Source organism: Enhydra lutris, unplaced genomic scaffold (assembly GCF_002288905.1).
Source record: "Enhydra lutris kenyoni isolate GAN:26980312 unplaced genomic scaffold, ASM228890v2 scaffoldscaffold33, whole genome shotgun sequence".
Taxonomy (NCBI): Eukaryota; Metazoa; Chordata; class Mammalia; order Carnivora; family Mustelidae; genus Enhydra; species Enhydra lutris.
In genome coordinates, this window is record NW_019154117.1 from 22,063,560 (window position 1) to 22,084,160 (window position 20,601).

General features: G+C 41.6%; 1 protein-coding gene across 1 annotated transcript in view; it reads right to left on the reverse strand.

Annotated features, from left to right (window-relative positions):
* The window catches only part of LOC111153568 (FERM domain containing 3), a 348,258-nt gene that overhangs the window by 95,830 nt on the left and 231,827 nt on the right, over window positions 1–20,601 (reverse strand). Inside the window, exons 7-10 of the mRNA XM_022512676.1 lie at window positions 8,183–8,270; window positions 6,015–6,103; window positions 2,935–2,998; window positions 1,612–1,700 (exon numbers count right to left, since the gene is read on the reverse strand). Coding sequence (XP_022368384.1) covers window positions 1,612–1,700; window positions 2,935–2,998; window positions 6,015–6,103; window positions 8,183–8,270 — 330 coding nt within the window. The remainder of the gene's footprint in view (window positions 1–1,611; window positions 1,701–2,934; window positions 2,999–6,014; window positions 6,104–8,182; window positions 8,271–20,601) is intronic.

The window sequence follows — 20,601 nt, forward strand, 5'->3', positions numbered from 1 at the left end:
TCCCGCTACCTGAAGTAGTCTCAGCCTGCTACTTCTCCGCCATCTTGACTCCCTTCATAAGAGATTCTTAATCTCAGGAAACAAACTGAGGGTTGCTGGGAGTTGGAGGGGACGGATAGGGTGGTTGGGTTATGGACATTGGGGAGGTATGTGCTATGGTGAGTGGTGAGTGCTATGAATTGTGTAAGACTAATGATTCACAGACCTATGTCCCTGGGGCAAATAATACATTATATGATAACTAAAAAAAAAAAAAAAAAAAAGGATTTGGAAAAGATTGTCCACACCATCATTTACCTATCCTTGTCAGCCAAAGCCCAGGAGATTCAGAGACTCAGCCTTTTCAGAGACAAGAGTCTAATGAGTACGGTAGAATTCAGTGTGAGGGAAGACGGAGCAGTGGCTGCCTGGATGAGCTCCAGAGGCCAGCTGACACCCTGGGCAGGGTTGGCCTGGGCTCCAGACTGTGTCCCCCACCACCACTCTTCTAATTAGTAAGTGTGTCTCCAAGAGTAGAACCTGGAACTCAGTGGGAAGATCCGAAATTTGAAGCTCTCTTGAAACCTGAGAGCTTTATGGCTGTTTTCTGAAGTCCTGTCCAGTACTGACTTTCCATGATCCTAGCCTCTGACCACATTCCATCCACAAGCCTTTGGCTCTCCTCTCTGAATGCTGAAGCCTTCTTCCTACAAAACCTGTGAGTCTCTGCCAAAGCTTGCTTTCTTTGGTGGTGAGCGCACAGTCACTCACACTCAGAGTAAGCCAGAGAGTATGAACTCTTCCCTCTGAAGTGGCCTTCAACCAAAATGAATGGGAAGTTGGTAGACAAATAGCCCAGGCCCTTTGCTGGTCAGTGGGAGAACTCTGGGGCAAGTTCTACAGCCTGACAGAGTTCCCCAGCAGAGTTTAGCACAGCTACCCTGAGGAGTGATCTGATGGATAACACGCTCTATATTGCTTGCTGTCCCAACCTCCTTTCCCCACCCTGCTACCGGTATGTTCAGAAACCACATTCCACTTCTTGCACTCAACTCTTCTCAAGGTCTGCTTCTGAGGGGGACACCCAACCAAAAACAGATTCTGTTATGTTGAATGAAAATAGCAAAGCAAAATTTTTAAAAACTAAAAAAAAACAAACAAAAAAACAAAACAAAACATAAAAGGGGCGCCTGGGTGGCTCAGTGGGTTAAAGCCTCTGCCTTCCCCTCAGGTCATGATCCCAGGGTCCTGGGGATGGAGCCCCACATCAGCCTCTCTGCTCAGCAAGGAGCCTGCTTCCTCCTCTCTCTCTCTCTCTGCCTGCGTTTCCGCCTACTTGTGATCTCTCTCTCTGTGTCAAATAAATAAATAAATAAATAAATCTAAAAAAAAAAGAAAGAAAATAGCAATGCCAAAAAAAAAAAAAAAGGGCACCCATTGCATTCTACAGGCATCATCCAACATGGAGCTCAGGCTTGGTTGGGAGTAGCCCTGCACAATGCACTGAATTGACCATTCCCTTAAATATAATGAAAAGAACTGAATTAAAAGGAATATGCAGCTATTTGCAAAACATGAGTGATTCCACGGATGCTTTTACAACCTATGATTAAATGAATAAAAACTACATACTTATAAAAGGCCTGGTTCTCCACCCCACACTTCCAAAGATGTTTGCAGGCAGCTGGTGTCGAAGTATGGAAGGCCAACATGGCTTTTTTCTAATAAAAAAGATAAAACAAGAAAGGGCATGTGAAACAGGTTTATCTTTTTCAGGTATTTACCAATTTGTATCCCCCCACCTGCTGAACAGATTAAAAGTAACTTGGGCATTACTAGGGTCTTTAAAGTGCTGTTGAAACGGTGCCCCACCCCCACTCACCTCCCTCACCCTTTGCAGGTATCACGAATATAGCTGGGCCCTGTTTCTAACAAAAAAGAGCCTCACGATCCTTTTCAACCACCCAGGAATCACCCACCTCTCTATCAGACTTGGTTTCCTTTAAAAACTAAGTTGCTGATGCTGAGTAACAGGTGCTTGATCTGAAAATTAGTCAAGAAAATCTGCAAACCTCCAGACCTAGCCTTGAACCTCAAAGCTTCCATGATGGAAGTTTCTTTTAGTTTTAGTCTTTTAGTTTCTTTAAGACTCGCAGGATGTATAGACTCTATATACATGAGAATTTATAAAATTCTCACCAGTAGTGGTTGAATATCTAGCCTTGGATGTATTCTTCGCTTGTTTCATAAATTTATATTTTGGCAGATTAGGGGGTAGGAGGAGGTTCCATTTTCCTTTTTCATTTTTTAATTCAACTTCCAGTTACTAAACATGCAATATAATATTAGTTTCAAGAGGAGGTTCCATTTTCTATCCCAATATATTTTTTATATAGCAGTATGTGGTCAAGCATTGTTCACCGACTTCATTTTTTTTTTAATTTTTATTTAAATTCAATTTAGTTAACATAGAGTATACTATTAGTTTCAGAGGTAGAGTTTAGTGTTTCATCTGTTGCCTATAACACCCAGTGCTCCTTACATCACGTGCCTCCTTAATGCCCATCACCCAGTTGTCCCATCCCCCAGCAACCCTCAGTTTGTTCCCTGTAGTTAAGAGTCTGTTATGGTTTGCCTCACTGTTTTCATTTTATTTTATTTTTCCTTCCCTTCCCCATGTGCATCTTTTTTGTTTCCTAAATTTTCCACATATGAGTGAAATCATATGGTATTTGTCTTTCTCTGCCGGACCCATTTCCTTGACTTAGTTCTCAAATGGGCAAGTCCACTATTTATCTCTAAAATGTTCAGCATACAGCTCCCATTATCATCATAAACTTTAAAGTCATGGTGTTCTGGGGGTACAATACTAAACGTACATTTTATGCCTGCATCCCTCTCGTGCACGCACACGCACACATGCACACACTACAGGTTAGAAAAGTAGTCACTGACCTCCTTCTGGATGCCAATCACATAAAACGTCTTCCCTTCAAACTTCAATTTGCAGACATCTGGCCTAAGAAAAGAAAATCTTCTTTGGTGAGAAGAAAAAAAAAAAAAGTGGCAACTAACCAAGGTACCTTGGTTTCCCACAGGAATCTGGCTGACTCCCAAATACCAAGCTGACTGCAATGAAACAAGATATTATCTTATCATCAGTGGCCTAATGAGCAGTGAAAAGTCCCCAAGTGAATTATACAGCAATTTTCTTCCCAAGATAGGATCTGGAGGTAGCTCAGAATTATTTCTTCCATTTTTTACAGTCAAGCTGCATCTTTCTTCCAAGGAGCTCTGGAGGTGTTGTGAACATTAACGACCAAAACAATATTAATTGGCCAGCCCACTTTGCGAGGTAGGAAGAATGTGGTTATTTCAGGTCTGGGTAATGAAACGATATGGATTCACAGTATCTGTCTCCCTCACCTTTTCACATCTATCTTCGAGAAACACACACACTAGCCTGTAAAATTTTCATTTCTGCTCTCCCTGTTCATGAGAGAAGAGTTTCGTTAAGTATTGAGATGCCCAAAATTGTGAGCTTGACACCACAGCTTGACATGTGGTAGTTAAAAGAGGGACTTCGGGTTTCTATCTTAAGGAGCTGCTCAATTAAAATGTGCCTGAAATGGGGACCACAGGTCACCTCCTTGGTGAACAGATATGTGTAAAGAGAGGACACAATTCTATTTTCACTCCTTTGATCTAATTTCTAGGAGACTGATTTGTGTCCCTGTGTGTTTTCCTGAGGGAAAAAGAACAGCATGGCCACATTAAGCTGTTTGAACTCAGGAGAGGATTTGTACGAGTAACACAGCTCAGTGGATGTTGAAAAACAAAAAACAAAACTAGGATTAATGTGGGAATAAAATTTGTTTTGGTAACATGTCCACAACTGTTCCAAATACACATGCCTAGGCAGAGACCGGAAAGGGGTGGGGATGACATCAGCACCCCACCAGGAACATCATGATGTAGAAACAGAAATAAATGGCCTGGGGATTGTCCATTTCAAGCCTTCATTGGGCCCAGAAAGAAACAGAAACCCAAGGGACATAGACTTGCAAATAATCTGTACTTGAGACACATCAGATTCTCCCCTACTTCAGAGCTCAAGCAGTTCAGAAACCTGAGGGCCTAACTTGCAAGCCTTCTATGGTCCTAGGGTAGGATGGGAGAAATCCCCAAATTATCCATGCTTCCCAAAGTCAACAGGAATCCCTAGGGAGCTTATTCTGGAATGGCCTGAAGGGTAATTAATACCCTTCTTTCCAAGGTGCAGAAAACACAGGGAAGAACACTGGTCACCCCACCATGCTAGATGTCCACAAGATGTCAGAGTTCATAAATCCCACCACTCACAACATGGTTGCATTTGTTTCTCCCCCAACTCCTTTTGTCCCTGTAAGGCAGCCAGATGTAATGGACTCCCATCTTACAATTGAATACACGGAGACTCAGAAAAGTGAAGTGAAAAAGAGTTTTGAGAAAACTCATTGTAGAGAAAGAACAAGTGGGAGCAGAGGGGAGCACACAAAGTATGAGCTGAACAAAAGGCAATGATAGAGAGGTCAAGAAAGAGATGATGAAATTGGGGAATCTCAGAAAGAAAGAGTAGTTGTAAGAGTGGAGGACATTAGCTGGCTGATGCAAGCCCAACAGAGAAAATTTGAAAGGCAGTGGAGGGGGGTGCCAAGAGGACAGTGCAAGAGTGGGAGTGTTGATAAAGGGGTGCCGGAAATCCTGAAGCTAAGAGAACCACGAAAATGAGGTTCAGATAAATGCAAGAGCATTTTCAACCCACGACTGAAGGTGGATGCCCATTGGCCCATCAGAAAGAACTTCAGGCCACAGCGGGGAGCCCACCACCCAGTGAGACATGACGGGGTTGGGGAGCTGATAAACCTGTCAGGGGCCATCAGGGCAGAACCTAAATCAAGCTGAAGGTATAAACAAGACTGAGATTTTATAATATTCCATGTATGTTCAGCCTTCTCACTCTTTGTTCAAACCATCTTCTCCTTGAATGATGGACACCATGGGCCCTGCTGGTCACCTACTCTGCTCCATCCTCCCACTTCTGTACTGACATGACTCAGACTTTTTGCTTTCTCAAGGTGACATGTTCATGCAGATTATGTTCTTCCCAGCCACAAGAGGTGGGACTTCATTTGATCAGCCCAGTCATGGAGTTCTCACTTTTCTCTGAGGGATTGGTTTTAAGTAGGTGGTTGTGACCCAATCTTGTGGTATTAGATATACGGGAAGTCTCCTACAGGGCTTCTGTAAAACAAGTTCTCCTTGTTTTAATAGGAGACACATGGAAGGGGAGGTTCTCCTTCAGGCTCTGGGTGTTGCTGTATGAAGACGGGATGGACAGAGCTGCTTGCATGATCAACTTAGGACCATGAGACTGGGGACAAAAGCCACTACCCTGGGATGACAGAGAAGAAAATGGAAACCCAGGTCCTTCACAGTGTTGTCAGGCAGTTAAGTTAAAGGATCATGGAAATGCCCAACTTCTGGAACTTTTGCTGTGTAAAATAATCAGTCCTCTTATTTGGAAGCCACCATGAGCAGTCACCCCTGTTACTTCGAGCCAAAAGCATCTTCACTGATATACTGGTAACAGGACATGTCTGCAACAAGGACTCAACAGACGAGAATGGAGAGGAGGAAACAGGAGAAGAGGGTCCTGAGTTATTCAAGGCAACCTGTACCTTTTCCCTGCCCTTTCCTACTCCAGGTCACCTCTCTAGCCAGATCAGTAGCTGCTGATGAGGAAACACTGGACACCTTCTCTTTAGAGACAGAGAACCTGAGCCCAAGACACACCCCAGGTCTCCTGAGGTCTGGAGGAGGTCTAGGTTGGCTTTTATTTATAGATGAATAATCCCTTAATAATGAAGTTCCACAGCAAAGAAATGAATACTAGGCATTCTAATGGACATTTCCAAATAAAAAAGAATCAAAGGCTGGGAAAGAAAAGCAAGATTAAGAAAAATGGTAAGCTAGTTTCCCAAAGCAGTCCTTACCATTTTATCAAATGGATCCGCTTATTTCCCTGGAATACCACAAAGCCTGCAGCAGTGAATCCTAAAAATGTTGTTGTGCCTGTTGAATCCTGAAAAAAAAAAAAAAAAAAAGAGAGAGAGAGAGAAACAAAAACATTTGGATTGAGAAATATAAAATATATGATAAATGGTATCCCCATTCATCCTCCCCCTGGATTAATTTCAGTTTAATTCCATTGATCTTGGCAATAAACTGACTTTCTGAGATGGGACTTCCAAGGATAGTGCTTCTAAAATCTGGGGAAGGTCTGGGAATATGTAGCTGTTTCCTTGGAGGAACAGACCTTCTCCAGGAACATCCTGGGAAAAGGCAGATTAGTTCCAAAGCTGTGTGTCTATTTCCAAGTGTGTCCTGGGACCACCCATGTTCTCAGATCTATCCTTAATGTGGGCAAACTGTGCTCAGTCATCATTAGCCCTAAAATCAAAGATGCTATGAAACTAAAGCCCTAATTTAACTTGATTAAATTCCACACAAAATTCCTGGTAGTTTTAATATAAAGACATGTCTAGAAATGCCTACATCACTTCTAGCCTCAACCGGAAAAACTAAGCATACATAGGTCAGTGAAAGCAAAGGAATGGCAGCAACAAAAATCAAGTCTATCTCCAAGTAATAAATAAAACATATAGGCTCAAAATTATAGATAAAATCTAATTTACTAAAATGGAATAAACTGGGCGCCTGGGTGGCTCAGTGGGTTAAGCCTCTGCCTTCAGCTCAGGTCATGATCTCAGGGTCCTGGGATCGAGTCCCTAATCAGGCTCTCTGCTTGGCAGGGAGCCTGCTTTCTCTTCTCTTCCTCTCTGCCTGCCTCTCTGCCCACTTGTGATCTCTGTCAAATAAATAATCTTTAAAATGGAATAAAATGATTTATATCATTAAGGCAGAGGATTCTGGCAAATATGCTAAAATAATTGTGCCAATAAAAAGAAAAATGCCAGTGTGAACAAGTACTATCATCTCTTTGCTTCGGCTGCATGTTGGAATCATCTGGAGAGCCTGGTCTGCTCCCCCACAGATCCTGATGTTATTGGGTGGCAGGACCAGGAAACTCCCCAGGTATGTCTAATCAACAGCTTGCACTAAGAGTACAAAACTAGCACTTTATCAAATACTATTACCTGATCCCACATGGGTAAAGAAATGTCCAGCAGGACTCAAGAACTTACCTTTAAGAGCCTGGCTGAGATAAATGCTTAGTTTAGAATTCTAGTTAGTGTCTGGTAGATGCATAGTTAGTTTAAAGTATGGAAAGAAGAAAACCATTTTCATAATACATTTCTGGAAAATGTGTGCATCATCTTGGGGGCTTGTTAAAAAATCATATTCCCCAGCTGTACCCCCAGTAGCTCTGTGGACCCCAGGTGATTCTGATAGGATACATGCTTAGAGAAATACCATCAAATAATATGAGCAAAGGAAACAAACCAAAAAAATTCCTAAAGTCAAAATATATATGTCAGGCAGAGAGAGTCAATCATCATATGGTTTCACTTATTTGTGGAGCATAACAAATAGCATGGAGGACATGGGGAGTTAAGAGAAGGGAGTTGAGGGAAATTGTAAGGGGAGGTGAACAATGAGAGACTATGGACTCTGAAAAACAATCTGAAGGGTTTGAAGAGGTGGGGGTGTGGGAGGCTGGGGGAACCAGGTGGTGGGTATTAGAGAGGGCACGGATTGCATGGAGCACTGGGTGTGGTACAAAAACAATGAATACTGTTATGCTGAAAACAAATAAAAAAATGATTATAAAAAATATATATATATATAATTTTAAGTCTTTTTTTTTTTCTTCTTTTAAGGTTGCCTTCTTGCAGACAAGGGTCTTGAGAATAAATCTGTTTGGACCGTGTAACTTCTCAGGGATCGAACCATCCATTTGATGGATGAAAGAATCATGTATATTAACTTAGGAAAGTGGCTACTACATAGCAATTAGCAAGCAATTGGGAGGCTCACAACGGAGAAAATCGACCACCAGAACTTGTGATTACAGCCTACTGACTGTTGTCCCTTCCAGTTAGGGGCAATGAGACAGCCTGTAGAAATATCTCACACACTGATCAACTCTCTTGTGTGCAAAACAATCGTTTTATGTCAGCCTGCTAGGAGGGCCACTCACCTTGCATGGGTGGGGGTCCACCCCATAGGTTTCCAAAGTGTGAGCTTTCAGGAGTAAGTTAAATTCAGCAACTGGTGGGCTCTGGCCTCTAGAATCACATGACAAAAGTTTAAGGTGTTAATACAGAAGATTATAGAAATCTAGAGTCCCCTTGTTCAATAAAATGGAATATCCTACACTAAAAAACAAAAACAAAAACAAAACCCAGAGATCCCTATATAAATAATAATCAGTTACACTGGTCACCATTCCTCACCATGAGGAGCTCTTTGCTAAGGAATCAGAGCTCAGGTTCCCTGGCTAATTGTTCCATAAAAAACCTACGTGTACTCTGAGGACTCCAGTGACCAGTACAGTTAATCAAGGTTATCAAGTTACCAATAAGTAAAGGCTTGCAAATTCAATCTTAATATGAAATAGAACTCAGCATCTGCTCTTTCCTCCTCACTTCAAAAGATTATCCAGGGCAAAGAGCATTCCCTCTTGTTCAGGGCATAATACGGACAATCCTGTTATGCTACCAGCAAGCCTGAACAAAGCCATCTGCACAGGAAGAACGGTCAACCATTCCACTGGAAAGCTCTGGACTTTGAAAGGAAATCTCAGCCACTAATCCCAGCTCTGTCCTCCAGGGTGGTAAACAAGGTCTTGGCCGCAATGAGGGGGAAAGGCGCTGCAATGCTGAGGGCTGTGAAACATTCTGGGGCTAACTTCCAAAGTAGCATCTTGCAGCATTTCGAAGACTCAACTTTTGACTAAATCCCAAATGTATCTTAGAGAATCCAAACCATTCCCCAAGGATAAAGAGGTAACAATCAAGGAGAGTTTGCCAAAGAAAACAACAGGAATTTTTTTTTTATTTCCAACATGTACAATTATATTGTAGTATTAAATCTATTTCCACCCAATCATCTGCCCATAGATGGATTCCCTCCTCTCCCCCTCAAGAGTCATCATGCTCTCAGTCAAACCAGTATTCCATCTACTTTCTCCCTAAAGGCTTTTGAGACCTTCTCTTTACACCAAGTGACTGAAATTTCACTAAAATAGGTCTGAGGCCCAAGTAAATGGATCTTGAAACCCCTAGGTCTGTCTTCCATGCCTTATAACCTTTGTTTCATTCTGTCTTTTTGTACTACATTCTTTTTTTTTTTTCAAGATTTTATTTATTTGTGAGAAAGGGCACAAGCTGGGGGTTGGGGGTGGCAGGCAGAGGGAGAAGCAGGCTCCCTGCTGAGTAAGGAACCTGACACAGGACTTGATCCCAGAACACTGGGATCATGACCTGAGCTGAAGGCAGACGCTTAACCGACTGAGTCACCCAGGCATCCGTTTTCTGAATTATTTCTTAGTTCAACTTTCCTTGTTAATTTACTCAGCTGCATGCATCTTGCTTTTCTTTCCATTTCTGAAGATTTTTTTTTTAAATACCAGTTAAATATTTCACTTCCAACGTAATATCTATTTGGCTCTTGAAATAGCTGCCCATTCCTATTTCACGCAATAAATTCCTCTTGTTCCTCTGAGGAAATCCCACTTTGTTTCCTTTAAAGTCCCATTCCATTTGCTCTGTTTATGCTGCTTTCTTGGTGAGGGTCCTTTGGTTTGCTGAGTCAGAAACTCTCATTCACTGAACTGATGTTTCCTTAAGTGGTGGGTGATTCACGGATGGACATTATTTCATCTGACATTATCTGTTTAATGCAGTGGCCTCCAGAGGTTTGTAGGGAAGGAGTGGTTGGTGGGGCATGCCATCTGAGAAATGTGTGTATTAGAAACTTGATTTTAAACTGAAGGCTGTAATTCTTCTGGGTGTTGCCCCCACACGGGGTACCTCCAGCTCAAGCCTGTTGTTGCTCATGAGGAAACAGAGAAAGAGGTCAAAGCTACCCAACTGAGCCAAATGCAGCTGTCCACTCACCATGATGGCCCCCTGTGCATCTGTCACCTGAAGCACCCAGAACCACTCCTACCCTACATATGTGTTCAACGTGGATGTGCTCCATCTGTTTCCCATCTTCCAGAAGACACTGTCGGACTTCTGGTCCAAAAATGGTATTCTTTCCTAAATCTGCTTTCTAGTATTTCTTTCATGATCTACAGGGCCTTGGAGAAGGAAGAAGAGGTAGCCATATGTGCTACCTTTTTTTTTAAAGAGGAGATAATTTTTAATCCAACCTTTACAGAACATATTTCTGAGGGATTAACTCACACACCAGCTTTAAGAAAATAAAGTCCTCTAAAGCCTTTCGGACTTTCCTCTTTCCTAGCCTTAGTGTTAGGCTGAAGTTTCACTGTGATATATATAAAGGCAACATCTTTATTTATTCATCTTGATCAGCACTCTATGGGTCCCTTCAATACAATTCCCATCTTTCTTTGATTTTTTTTTCAAGTCGCACTCACTGTTATGATATCTCTTCTTGATACCATAACAGTAAGTTAAAAGAAGCCATCAACTATATTGAAGGAAAAGGAGAAAGGGATTTTTTTGAGTTTTCTCAATACATACAAGAATTTCTCCATAGCTCTCTTCAGTTCTAGGAGTTATATCTTACCTTTCACTGAAAGATAAATTATTAAGTCCAAACATTGGGTGCTATTTCCCTCCCTGCCACATTCTCACTCACTCACCCAAACATTCATAGCACCCCCAACGAGGGACAAAGCACAGAGTTGAGCTGTAGGACACAGCGTAGGACCCCCACGCTGGTGACCCTCAAAGCAGACTTCAGCCTAATGACCCAGATGGGGGCCAAAGGGAACCAGGACCAGAGCCAAAGCAGCCCAAAGCCATTGGCTCTGCTCCAGGCTAATCCTCCTGCTTGACATGAAAGGGCTCCCCTCTGGAGAGCTGGCCATTCTCCCTGGTGGTAAAAGCATCAGCACCTTTGTATAATCCACACAGTGTTTATTCTTAAAATCCCAGTTTGGTTTTAAAGCTCACCCCTCTTTTATATTCAGTCTGGGAAAAAGTTAATCGTGAAAGGTTGTCATTTGGGAGTTCATACTGGAAGGCAACTACGTTTTGTTTGCCTGGGTGGTCTGAGCACATTCCCATCCTTTGTAAATCCGACAGGCATCCAGTTCCTAATCGTTAACACTCAACCACAAATGGCAGCAGGCGTGGGGTCACACAGCTCCAGAGAATGTGACATTGAACTCAAAGACATCTGTCTTTGGGACTTCTCATTCATTGGGACATCTTTGTTCATGGGGACATCTCATTCAGGGTGGGAAACGCTGAGGCCCAGTGCGGGAAAAGGTTTCAGTAACATGTACAATCAAGAAAAGGACTGGAAGAGATTATGCTGAGCGAAATAAGTCAAGCAGAGAGAGTCAATTATCATATGGTTTCACTTATTTGTGGAGCATAACAAATAGCATGGAGGACAAGGGGAGTTAGAGAGGAGAAGGGAGTTGAGGGAAATTGGAAGGGGAAGTGAACCATGAGAGACTATGGACTCTGAAAAACAATCTGAGGGGTTTGAAGGGGCGGGGGTGGGAGGTTAGGGGAACCAGGTGGTGGGTATTGGAGAGGGCACGGATTGCATGGAGCACTGGGTGTGGTGCAAAAACAATGAATACTGTTACGCTGAAAATAAATTTTAAAAATTAAAAAAAAAAAGAAAGAAAAGGACTTCTATGTAGAATTTTTTAAAAACTCCTATAAATCGACAAACAATACAATTTTTTTTAATTTTATTTTTTATAAACAAATGTTTTTATCCCCAGGGGTACAGGTCTGTGAATCGCCAGGTTTACACACTTCACAGCACTCACCATAGCACATACCCTCCCCAATGTCCATAACCCCACCCCCCCAAACCCCTCCCCCCATCAACCCTCAGTTTGTTTTATGAGATTAAGAGTCACTTATGGTTTGTCTCCCTCCCAATCCCATCTTGTTTCATTTACTCTTCTCCTACCCCTTAACCCCCCATGTTGCATCTCCTCTCCCTCATATCAGGAAGATCATATGATAGTTGTCTTTCTCCAACTGACTTATTTCGCTAAGCATGATACCCTCTAGTTCCATCCACACCGTCGCAAATGGCAAGATTTCATTTCTTTTGATGGCTGCATAGTATTCCATTGTGTATATATACCACTTCTTCTTTATCCATTCGTCTGTTGATGGACATCTAGGTTCTTTCCATAGTTTGGCTATTGTAGACATTGCTGCTATAAACATTCGGGTGCACGTGCCCCTTTGGATCACTACGTTTGTATCTTTAGGGTAAATACCCAGTAGTGCAATTGCTGGGTCATAGCATAGCTCTATTTTCAACATTTTGAGGAACCTCCATGCTGTTTTCCAGAGTGGTTGCACCAGCTTGGATTCCCACCAACAGTGTAGGAGGGTTCCCCTTTCTCCGCATCCTCGCCAGCATCTGTCATTTCCTGACTTGTTAATTTTAGCCATTCTGACTGGTGTGAGGTGATATCTCATTGTGGTTTTGATTTGCATTTCCCTGATGCCGAGTGATATAGAACACTTTTTCATGGGTCTGTTGGCCATCTGGATGTCTTCTTTGCAGAAATGTCTGTTCATGTCTTCTGCCCATTTCTTGATTGGATTATTTGTTCTTTGGGTGTTGAGTTTGCTAAGTTCTTTATAGATTTTGGACACTAGTCCTTTATCTGATATTTCGTTTGCAAATATCTTCTCCCATTCTGTCAGTTGTCTTTTGGTTTTGTTAACTGTTTCCTTTGCTGTGCAAAAGCTTTTGATCTTGATGAAATCCCAATAGTTCATTTTTGCCCTTGCTTCCCTTGCCTTTGGCGATGTTCCTAGGAAGATGTTGCTGCGGCTGAGGTCGAAGAGGTTGCTGCCTGTGTTCTCCTCAAGGATTTTGATGGATTCCTTTCTCACATTGAGGTCCTTCATCCATTTTGAGTCTATTTTCGTGTGTGGTGTAAGGAAATGATCCAATTTCATTTTTCTGCATGTGGCTGTCCAATTTTCCCAACACCATTTGTTGAAGAGGCTGTCTTTTTTCCATTGGATATTCTTTCCTGCTTTGTCGAAGATGAGTTGACCATAGAGTTGAGGGTCTATTTCTGGGCTCTCTATTCTGTTCCATTGATCTATGTGTCTGTTTTTGTGCCTATACCATGCTGTCTTGATGATGACAGCTTTGTAATAGAGCTTGAAGTCCGGAATTGTGATGCCACCAACTTTGGCTTTCTTTTTCAATATTCCTTTGGCTATTCAAGGTCTTTTCTGGTTCCATATAAATTTTAGGATTATTTGTTCCATTTCTTTGAAAAAAATGGATGGTACTTTGATAGGAATTGCATTAAATGTGTAGATTGCTTTAGGTAGCATAGACATTTTCACAATATTTATTCTTCCAATCCAGGAGCATGGAAGATTTTTCCATTTCTTTGTGTCTTTCTCAATTTCTTTCAAGAGTACTTTATAGTTTTCTGTGTATAGATTCTTAGTCTCTTTGGTTAGGTTTATTCCTAGGTATCTTAGAGTTTTGGGTGCAATTGTAAATGGGATTGACTTCTTAATTTCTCTTTCTTCTGTCTTGTTGTTGGTGTAGAGAAATGCAACTGATTTCTGTGCATTGATTTTATATCCTGACACTTTACTGAATTCCGTACAAGTTCTAGCAGTTTTGGAGTGGAGTCTTTTGGGTTTTCCACATATAGTATCATATCATCTGCAAAGAGTGATAGTTTGACTTCTTCTTTGCCGATTTGGATGCCTTTAATTTCCTTTTGTTGTCTGATTGCTGAGGCTAGGACTTCTAGTACTATGTTGAATAGCAGTGGTGATAACGGACATCCCTGCCGTGTTCCTGACCTTAGCGGGAAAGCTTTCAGTTTTTCTCCATTGAGAATGATATTTGCAGTGGGTTTTTCATAGATGGCTTTGATAATATTGAGGTATGTGCCCTCTATCCCTACACTTTGCAGAGTTTTGATCAGGAAGGGATGCTGTACTTTGTCAAATGCTTTTTCAGCATCTATGGAGAGTATCATATGTTTCTTGTTCTTTCTTTTATTAATGTGTTGTATCACATTGATTGATTTGCGGATGTTGAACCAACCTTGCAGCCCTGGAATAAATCCCACTTGGTCGTGGTGAATAATCCTTTTAATGTATTGTTGAATCCTATTGGCTAGTATTTTAGCGAGAATTTTTGCATCTGTGTTCATCAAGGATATTGGTCTGTAGTTCTCTTTTTTGATGGGATCCTTGTCTGGTTTTGGGATCAAGGTGATGCTGGCCTCATAAAATGAGTTTGGAAGTTTTCCTTCCATTTCTATTTTTTGGAACAGTTTCAGGAGAATAGGAATTAGTTCTTCTTTAAATGTTTGGTAGAATTCCCCCGGGAAGCCATCTGGCCCTGGGCTTTTGTTTGTTTGGAGATTTTTGATGACTGTTTCAATCTCCTTACTGGTTATGGGTCTGTTCAGGCTTTCTATTTCTTCCTGGTTCAGTTGTGGTAGTTTATATGTCTCTAGGAATGCATCCATTTCTTCCAGATTGTCAAATTTGTTGGCGTAGAGTTGTTCATAGTATGTTCTTATAATTGTATTTCTTTGGTGTTAGTTGTGATCTCTCCTCTTTCATTCATGATTTTATTTATTTGGGTCCTTTTCTTTTCTTTTTGATAAGTCTGGCCAGGGGTTTATCGATCTTATTAATTCTTTCAAAGAACCAGCTCCTAGTTTTGTTGATTTGTTCTATTGTTTTTTTGGTTTCTATTTCATTGATTTCTGCTCTGATCTTTATGATTTCTCTTCTCCTGCTGGGTTTAGGCTTTCTTTCTTGTACTTTCTCCAGCTCCTTTAGGTGTAGGGTTAGGTTGTGTACTTGAGACCTTTCTTGTTTCTTGAGAAAGGCTTGTACCGCTATATATTTTCCTCTCAGGGCTGCCTTTGTTGTGTCCCACAGATTTTGAACCGTTGTGTTTTCATTATCATTTGTTTCCATAAATTTTTTCAACTCTTCTTTAATTTCCTGGTTGACCCATTCATTCTTTAGAAGGATGCTGTTTAGTCTCCATGTAATTGGGTTCTTTCCAAATTTCCTCTTGTGATTGAGTTCTAGCTTCAGAGCATTGTGGTCTGAAAATATGCAGGGAATGATCCCAATCTTTTGATACCGGTTGAGACCTGATTTAGGACCCAGGATGTGATCTATTCTGGAGAATGTTCCAGGTGCACTAGAGAAGAATGTGTATTCCGTTGCTTTGGGATGAAATGTTCTGAATATATCTGTGATGTCCATCTGGTCCAGTGTGTCATTTAAGGCCTTTATTTCCTTGTTGATCTTTTGCTTGGATGATCTGTCCATTTCAGTGAGGGGAGTGTTAAAGTCCCCTACTATTATTGTATTATTGTCGATGTGTTTCTTTGATTTTGTTATTAATTGGTTTATATAGTTGGCTGCTCCCACGTTAGGGGCATAAATATTTAAAATTGTTAGATCTTCTTGTTGGACAGATCTTTTGAGTATGATATAGTGTCCTTCCTCATCTCTTATTATAGTCTTTGGCTTAAAATCTAATTGATGTGATATAAGGATTGCCACCCAGCTTTCTTCTGATGTCCATTAGCATGGTAAATTCTTTTCCACCCCCTCACTTTAAATCTGGAGGTGTCTTCGGGTTTAAAATGAGTTTCTTGTAGGCAACATATAGATGGGTTTTGTTTTTTTATCCATTCTGATACCCTGTGTCTTTGATTGGGGCATTTAGCCCATTAACATTCAGGGTAACTATTGAGAGATATGAATTTAGAGCCATTGTATTGCCTGTAAGGTGACTGTTATTGTATATTGTCTCTGTTCCTTTCTGATCTACTACTTTTAGGGTCTCTCTTTGCTTAGAGGACCCCTTTCAATATTTCCTGTACAGCTGGTTTGGTGTTTGCAAATTCTTTCAGTTTTTGTTTGTCCTGGATGGTTTTTATCTCTCCTTCTATTTTCAATGATAGCCTAGCTGGATATAGTATTCTTGGCTGCATGTTTTTCTCGTTGAGTGCTCTGAATATATCATGCCAGCTCTTTCTGGCCAGGTCTCTGTGGATAAGTCTGCTGCCAATCTAATATTTTTACCATTGTACATTACAGACTTCTTTTCCCGGGCTGCTTTCAGGATCTTCTCTTTGTCACTAAGACTTGTAAATTTTACTATTAGGTGACAGGGTGTGGACCTATTCTTATTGATTTTGAGGGGGGTTCTCTGAACCTCCTGGATTTTGATGCTTGTTCCCTTTGCCATATTAGGGAAATTCTCTCCAATAATTCTCTCCAATATACCTTCTGCTCCCCTCTCTGTTTCCTCTTCTTCTGGAATCCCAATTATTCTAATGTTGTTTCGTCTTATGGTGTCACTTATCTCTCGAATTCTCCCCTTGTGGTCCAGTAGCTGTTTGTCCCTCTTTTGCTCAGTTTCTTTATTCTCTGTCATTTGGTCTTCTATATCGCTAATTCTTTCTTCTGCCTCATTTATCCTAGCAGTGAGAGCCTCCATTTTTGATTGCACCTCATTAATAGCTTTTTTGATTTCAACTTGGTTAGATTTTAGTTCTTTTATTTCTCCAGAAAGGGCTTTTATATCTCCTGAGAGGGTTCCTCTAATATCTTCCATGCCTTTTTCGAGCCCGGCTAGAACCTTGAGAATCGTCATTCTGAACTCTAGATCTGACATATTACCAATGTCTGTATTTTTTAGGTCCCTAGCCTTTGGTACTGCCTCTTGTTCTTTTTTTTGTGGTGAATTTTTCCGCCTTTTCATTTTGTCCAGATAAGAGTATATGAAGGAGCAAGTAAAATACTAAAAGGGTGGCAACAACCCCAGGAAAATATGCTTTAGCCAAATCAGAAGAGATCCCAAATCGTGAGGGGGGGAAAAGGGGATAAAAAGGTTCAGAAAGAAAAAAAAAGAAAAGAAAAGAAACAATTAAAGAAAGAAAACCAATAAAGAAAAAATATAAAAAGGAAAAAAAATATATATATATATATATTAGATAAGCTAGTTAAAAAACGTTAAAAAAGAAAAGGGTAAAAGTTAAAAAAAATTTAGCAGAAGAAGAGAAAAAAAAATTGGAAAAGAAAAAAAAATTAACTGCAAGGCTAAAGAATCATGGGGAGAAAGCATGAGCTCGGTGCTTTGCTTTCTCCTCCTCTGGAATTCCGCTGCTCTCCTTGGTATTGAAACTGCACTCCTTGGTAGGTGAACTTGGTCTTGGCTGGGCTTCTTGTTGATCTTCTGGGGGAGGGGCCTGTTGTAGTGATTCTCAAGCGTCTTTGCCCCAGGCGGAGTTGCACCGCCCTTACCAGGGGCCGGGCTGAGTAATCCGCTCGGGTTTGCTTTCAGGAGCTTTTGTTCCCTGAGCGCTTTCCCTAGAGTTCCGGAGGGCGGGAATGAAGATGGCGGCCTCCCGGTCTCTGTCCGGGAGGAGCCGAGAGCCTGGGCCCCACTCCTCAGTGCGCCCTCAGAGAACAGTGCCCAATTACTCCCGTCACCCTGGCCTCCGGCCGCGCTCCGAGCTGACCGAGCCTGTGACTGGTTCAAGGTAACCCCGAGCTTAGAGCTCACTCCTCGGCTCTGTCTCTGTAGCCAGCTTCCCCGTTCTAATACCTGTAAGCTCTGCGACACTCAGACACCCCCGATCCTTCTGTGACCCTGTGGGACCTGAGGCCACGCTGAGCCCGCGTGGACTTCACCCCGGTTAAGCCTCTGGAGCAATGTCCCTCAGCAGAACAGACTTTTAAAAGTCCCGATTTTGTGCTCCGTTGCTCCGCCGCTTGCCGGGAGCCGGCCCCTCCCCCCGCGGTCTATCTTCCTGTCGCTTTGGATTCACTTCTCCGCCAGTCCTACCTTTCAGAAAGTGGTTGATTTTCTGTTTCTAGAATTGCTGTTCTTCTTCTCTTCGATCTCCCGTTGGATTTGTAGGTGTTTGCAATCTTTAGATAAGCTATCTAGCTGATCTCCCGCTACCTGAAGTAGTCTCAGCCTGCTACTTCTCCGCCATCTTGACTCCTCCCCAAACAATACAATTTTTAAAATATACGACTCAGGAGACACCCGGGTGGCTTAGTTGGTTAAGCAGCTGACTTCAGCTCAGGTCATGATCCCAGCGTCCTGGGATCGAGTCCCGCATCGGGCTCCTTGCTCAGTAGGGAGCCCACTTCTCCCTCTGCCTCTGCCTGCCATTCTGTCTGCCTGTGCTTGCTCTCTCTCCCTCTCTCTCTGACAAATAAACAAAATCTTAAAAAAAAAAATACGACTCAGAAGAAAAATCAGCACAAGACATACATAGGCACTTCATAAGATATCCCAATAGTGGACAACCACGTGAAAATGCACTTAAACTCTTTATGATCAGGAAAATGCAAATTAAAACTATGAGAAATCATTTCTACATCCATTTACATAGTCAAAATTTAAAACACCGTACCAAGCATTCATGAGGATTAGCGGCAAAACCAGCTCTTATACTACTGGGGGAGTAGCAATGCAGCAGAGCTATCTGGGAAACTGGCACTATCTATAAAAGTTCAACATGTTTACCCCATAATATGACAATTCCATTAGTAGAGTTCCATATGCAACAGAAACTTGTGCATGTGGCACTAAGAAATATATAGAATTTTCATAGTGCCATTTGTAGTAGCAAAAAATAGAAAGCCCAAATGTCTACCAACAGGAGAGGGATATACAATGGAATGCTATACAGCCATGAAATTGTGTGAGCTAAACCTACACACAAGATGGGAGACCATCACAAAAATAAAACTGAACAGAAGAGGACGGATATAATTGAATACACACTGAATGAATTCAGTTTATACTGTTTTCAAAAACGAGCAAAACACAACTAACGTGTTAAAAGTCAGAGATGTGATCACCTCTGGGGAGGAGGGAGAACTTCTGGGGTATTACCAATTCTCTGATTTGGATGGTCGATACCCCTATGCATGCTTTATAATAATGCATTGAGCTTTATGTTTTGTACACTTTTCTGAGTTTGTTATACTTCAATTGTTAAGAGCTTACAGAAAAGAAAAAAGGTTATGAAGCCCTGGGGACCCTCATGAATTGTTGGTGTGAATTGGGGCAACCCCATCAGCAAACAAGCCACCACTTCCTAGAAAAGCTGACACTCCATGGCCCTCCAAATTCCACTTAGGTTCATTCTAGGCTAGGAACTCCTTTACCTACACTCCCATGAGAATTAGTCAAGAAGCCTAGAAATAACCCAAATGCCCATGAGCAGAATGGATATATAACATGTGACGTGTTTGCATCATAGAACATTCACGACACAGAAGCACAAATGAAGACCTATGGACATACACATCCATGTGGAAAAGCCTCCAACGCCATGTTGATGGGAGCACGTGAGATGGAAGAATAGAGCAGGAGTCCATTTAGATGACTGCCAAAGCCATGCAAAAACAAACAAGGCACTACTTAGTAATATGTATGAAGTGTATTTACAAAAGCAGAATGAGAGAATGAATAACCCCAAATTCACAATAGTGCAGAGGAGGGAAGAGGGTGATCTGAGAGGGGCGCACAGGAGACTTCCGAGCATCTGGTGATATTCTAATTCATAAGCAGAGTCAAGGGGTCATGGGCGTGTTTTCAACTATTCTTTAAATTACATATGTTGTATATACTCACATATTTTATATATATATATATATGTATATATATAAAATATTATATATTTTCAGTGATTAAAAGAGGAGCAATTCCTGCCTTTTTAATAAAAGAATTACTGGATAAAATATTGTACAGTCCAAAAACTGCTGAACTAAACAGGATTGGTCAGGAACCTCACAGATATGCATGCAGGGCTCCTTGTTACTCAACTCTACTGTTCTGAGCAACAAATAATCATTTTCGTTGTCAAACAATGTATGTATTCTGTCACTTGATATTCATAAAGGAAAAATCCTTATCCTCCTTTTGTAGATGAGGATTCCAATACTCAAAGGAAAAGTAACTTGCTCAAAGTTACTCGGCTAGTAAGTGCAGTAGTGAGGTTCAAATCCAAGTCTGCTTGGTTCCAAAGCACTACTCTATGCCCACTCCACCATCACTACCCCCAAGATACTGTTAAGGGCCATGTGCCTGCCCTCTTACATGGCAGAGCATATCAAAATGACATGGCTTATCAGGTCTTAGAAAGAGCCTCTTTCAGCTTCTAAACATTGTATCTTATCAGTGATGAGGCAATCCACCCCAGGTACCTGATACTCACACCTTATGGGAGAGCAGTGAGGTCTCGATTGATCCCCAGACTAAAACCCACAGGCTGAATCCTGTCCACCAACAGTTTTCACACAACCCTTGAGCTGAGATTGGTTTTCCATGTTTAAATGGTTTAAAACCAGGGCACCTGGGTGGCTCATTGTGTTAAGCCTCTGCCTTCGGCTCAGG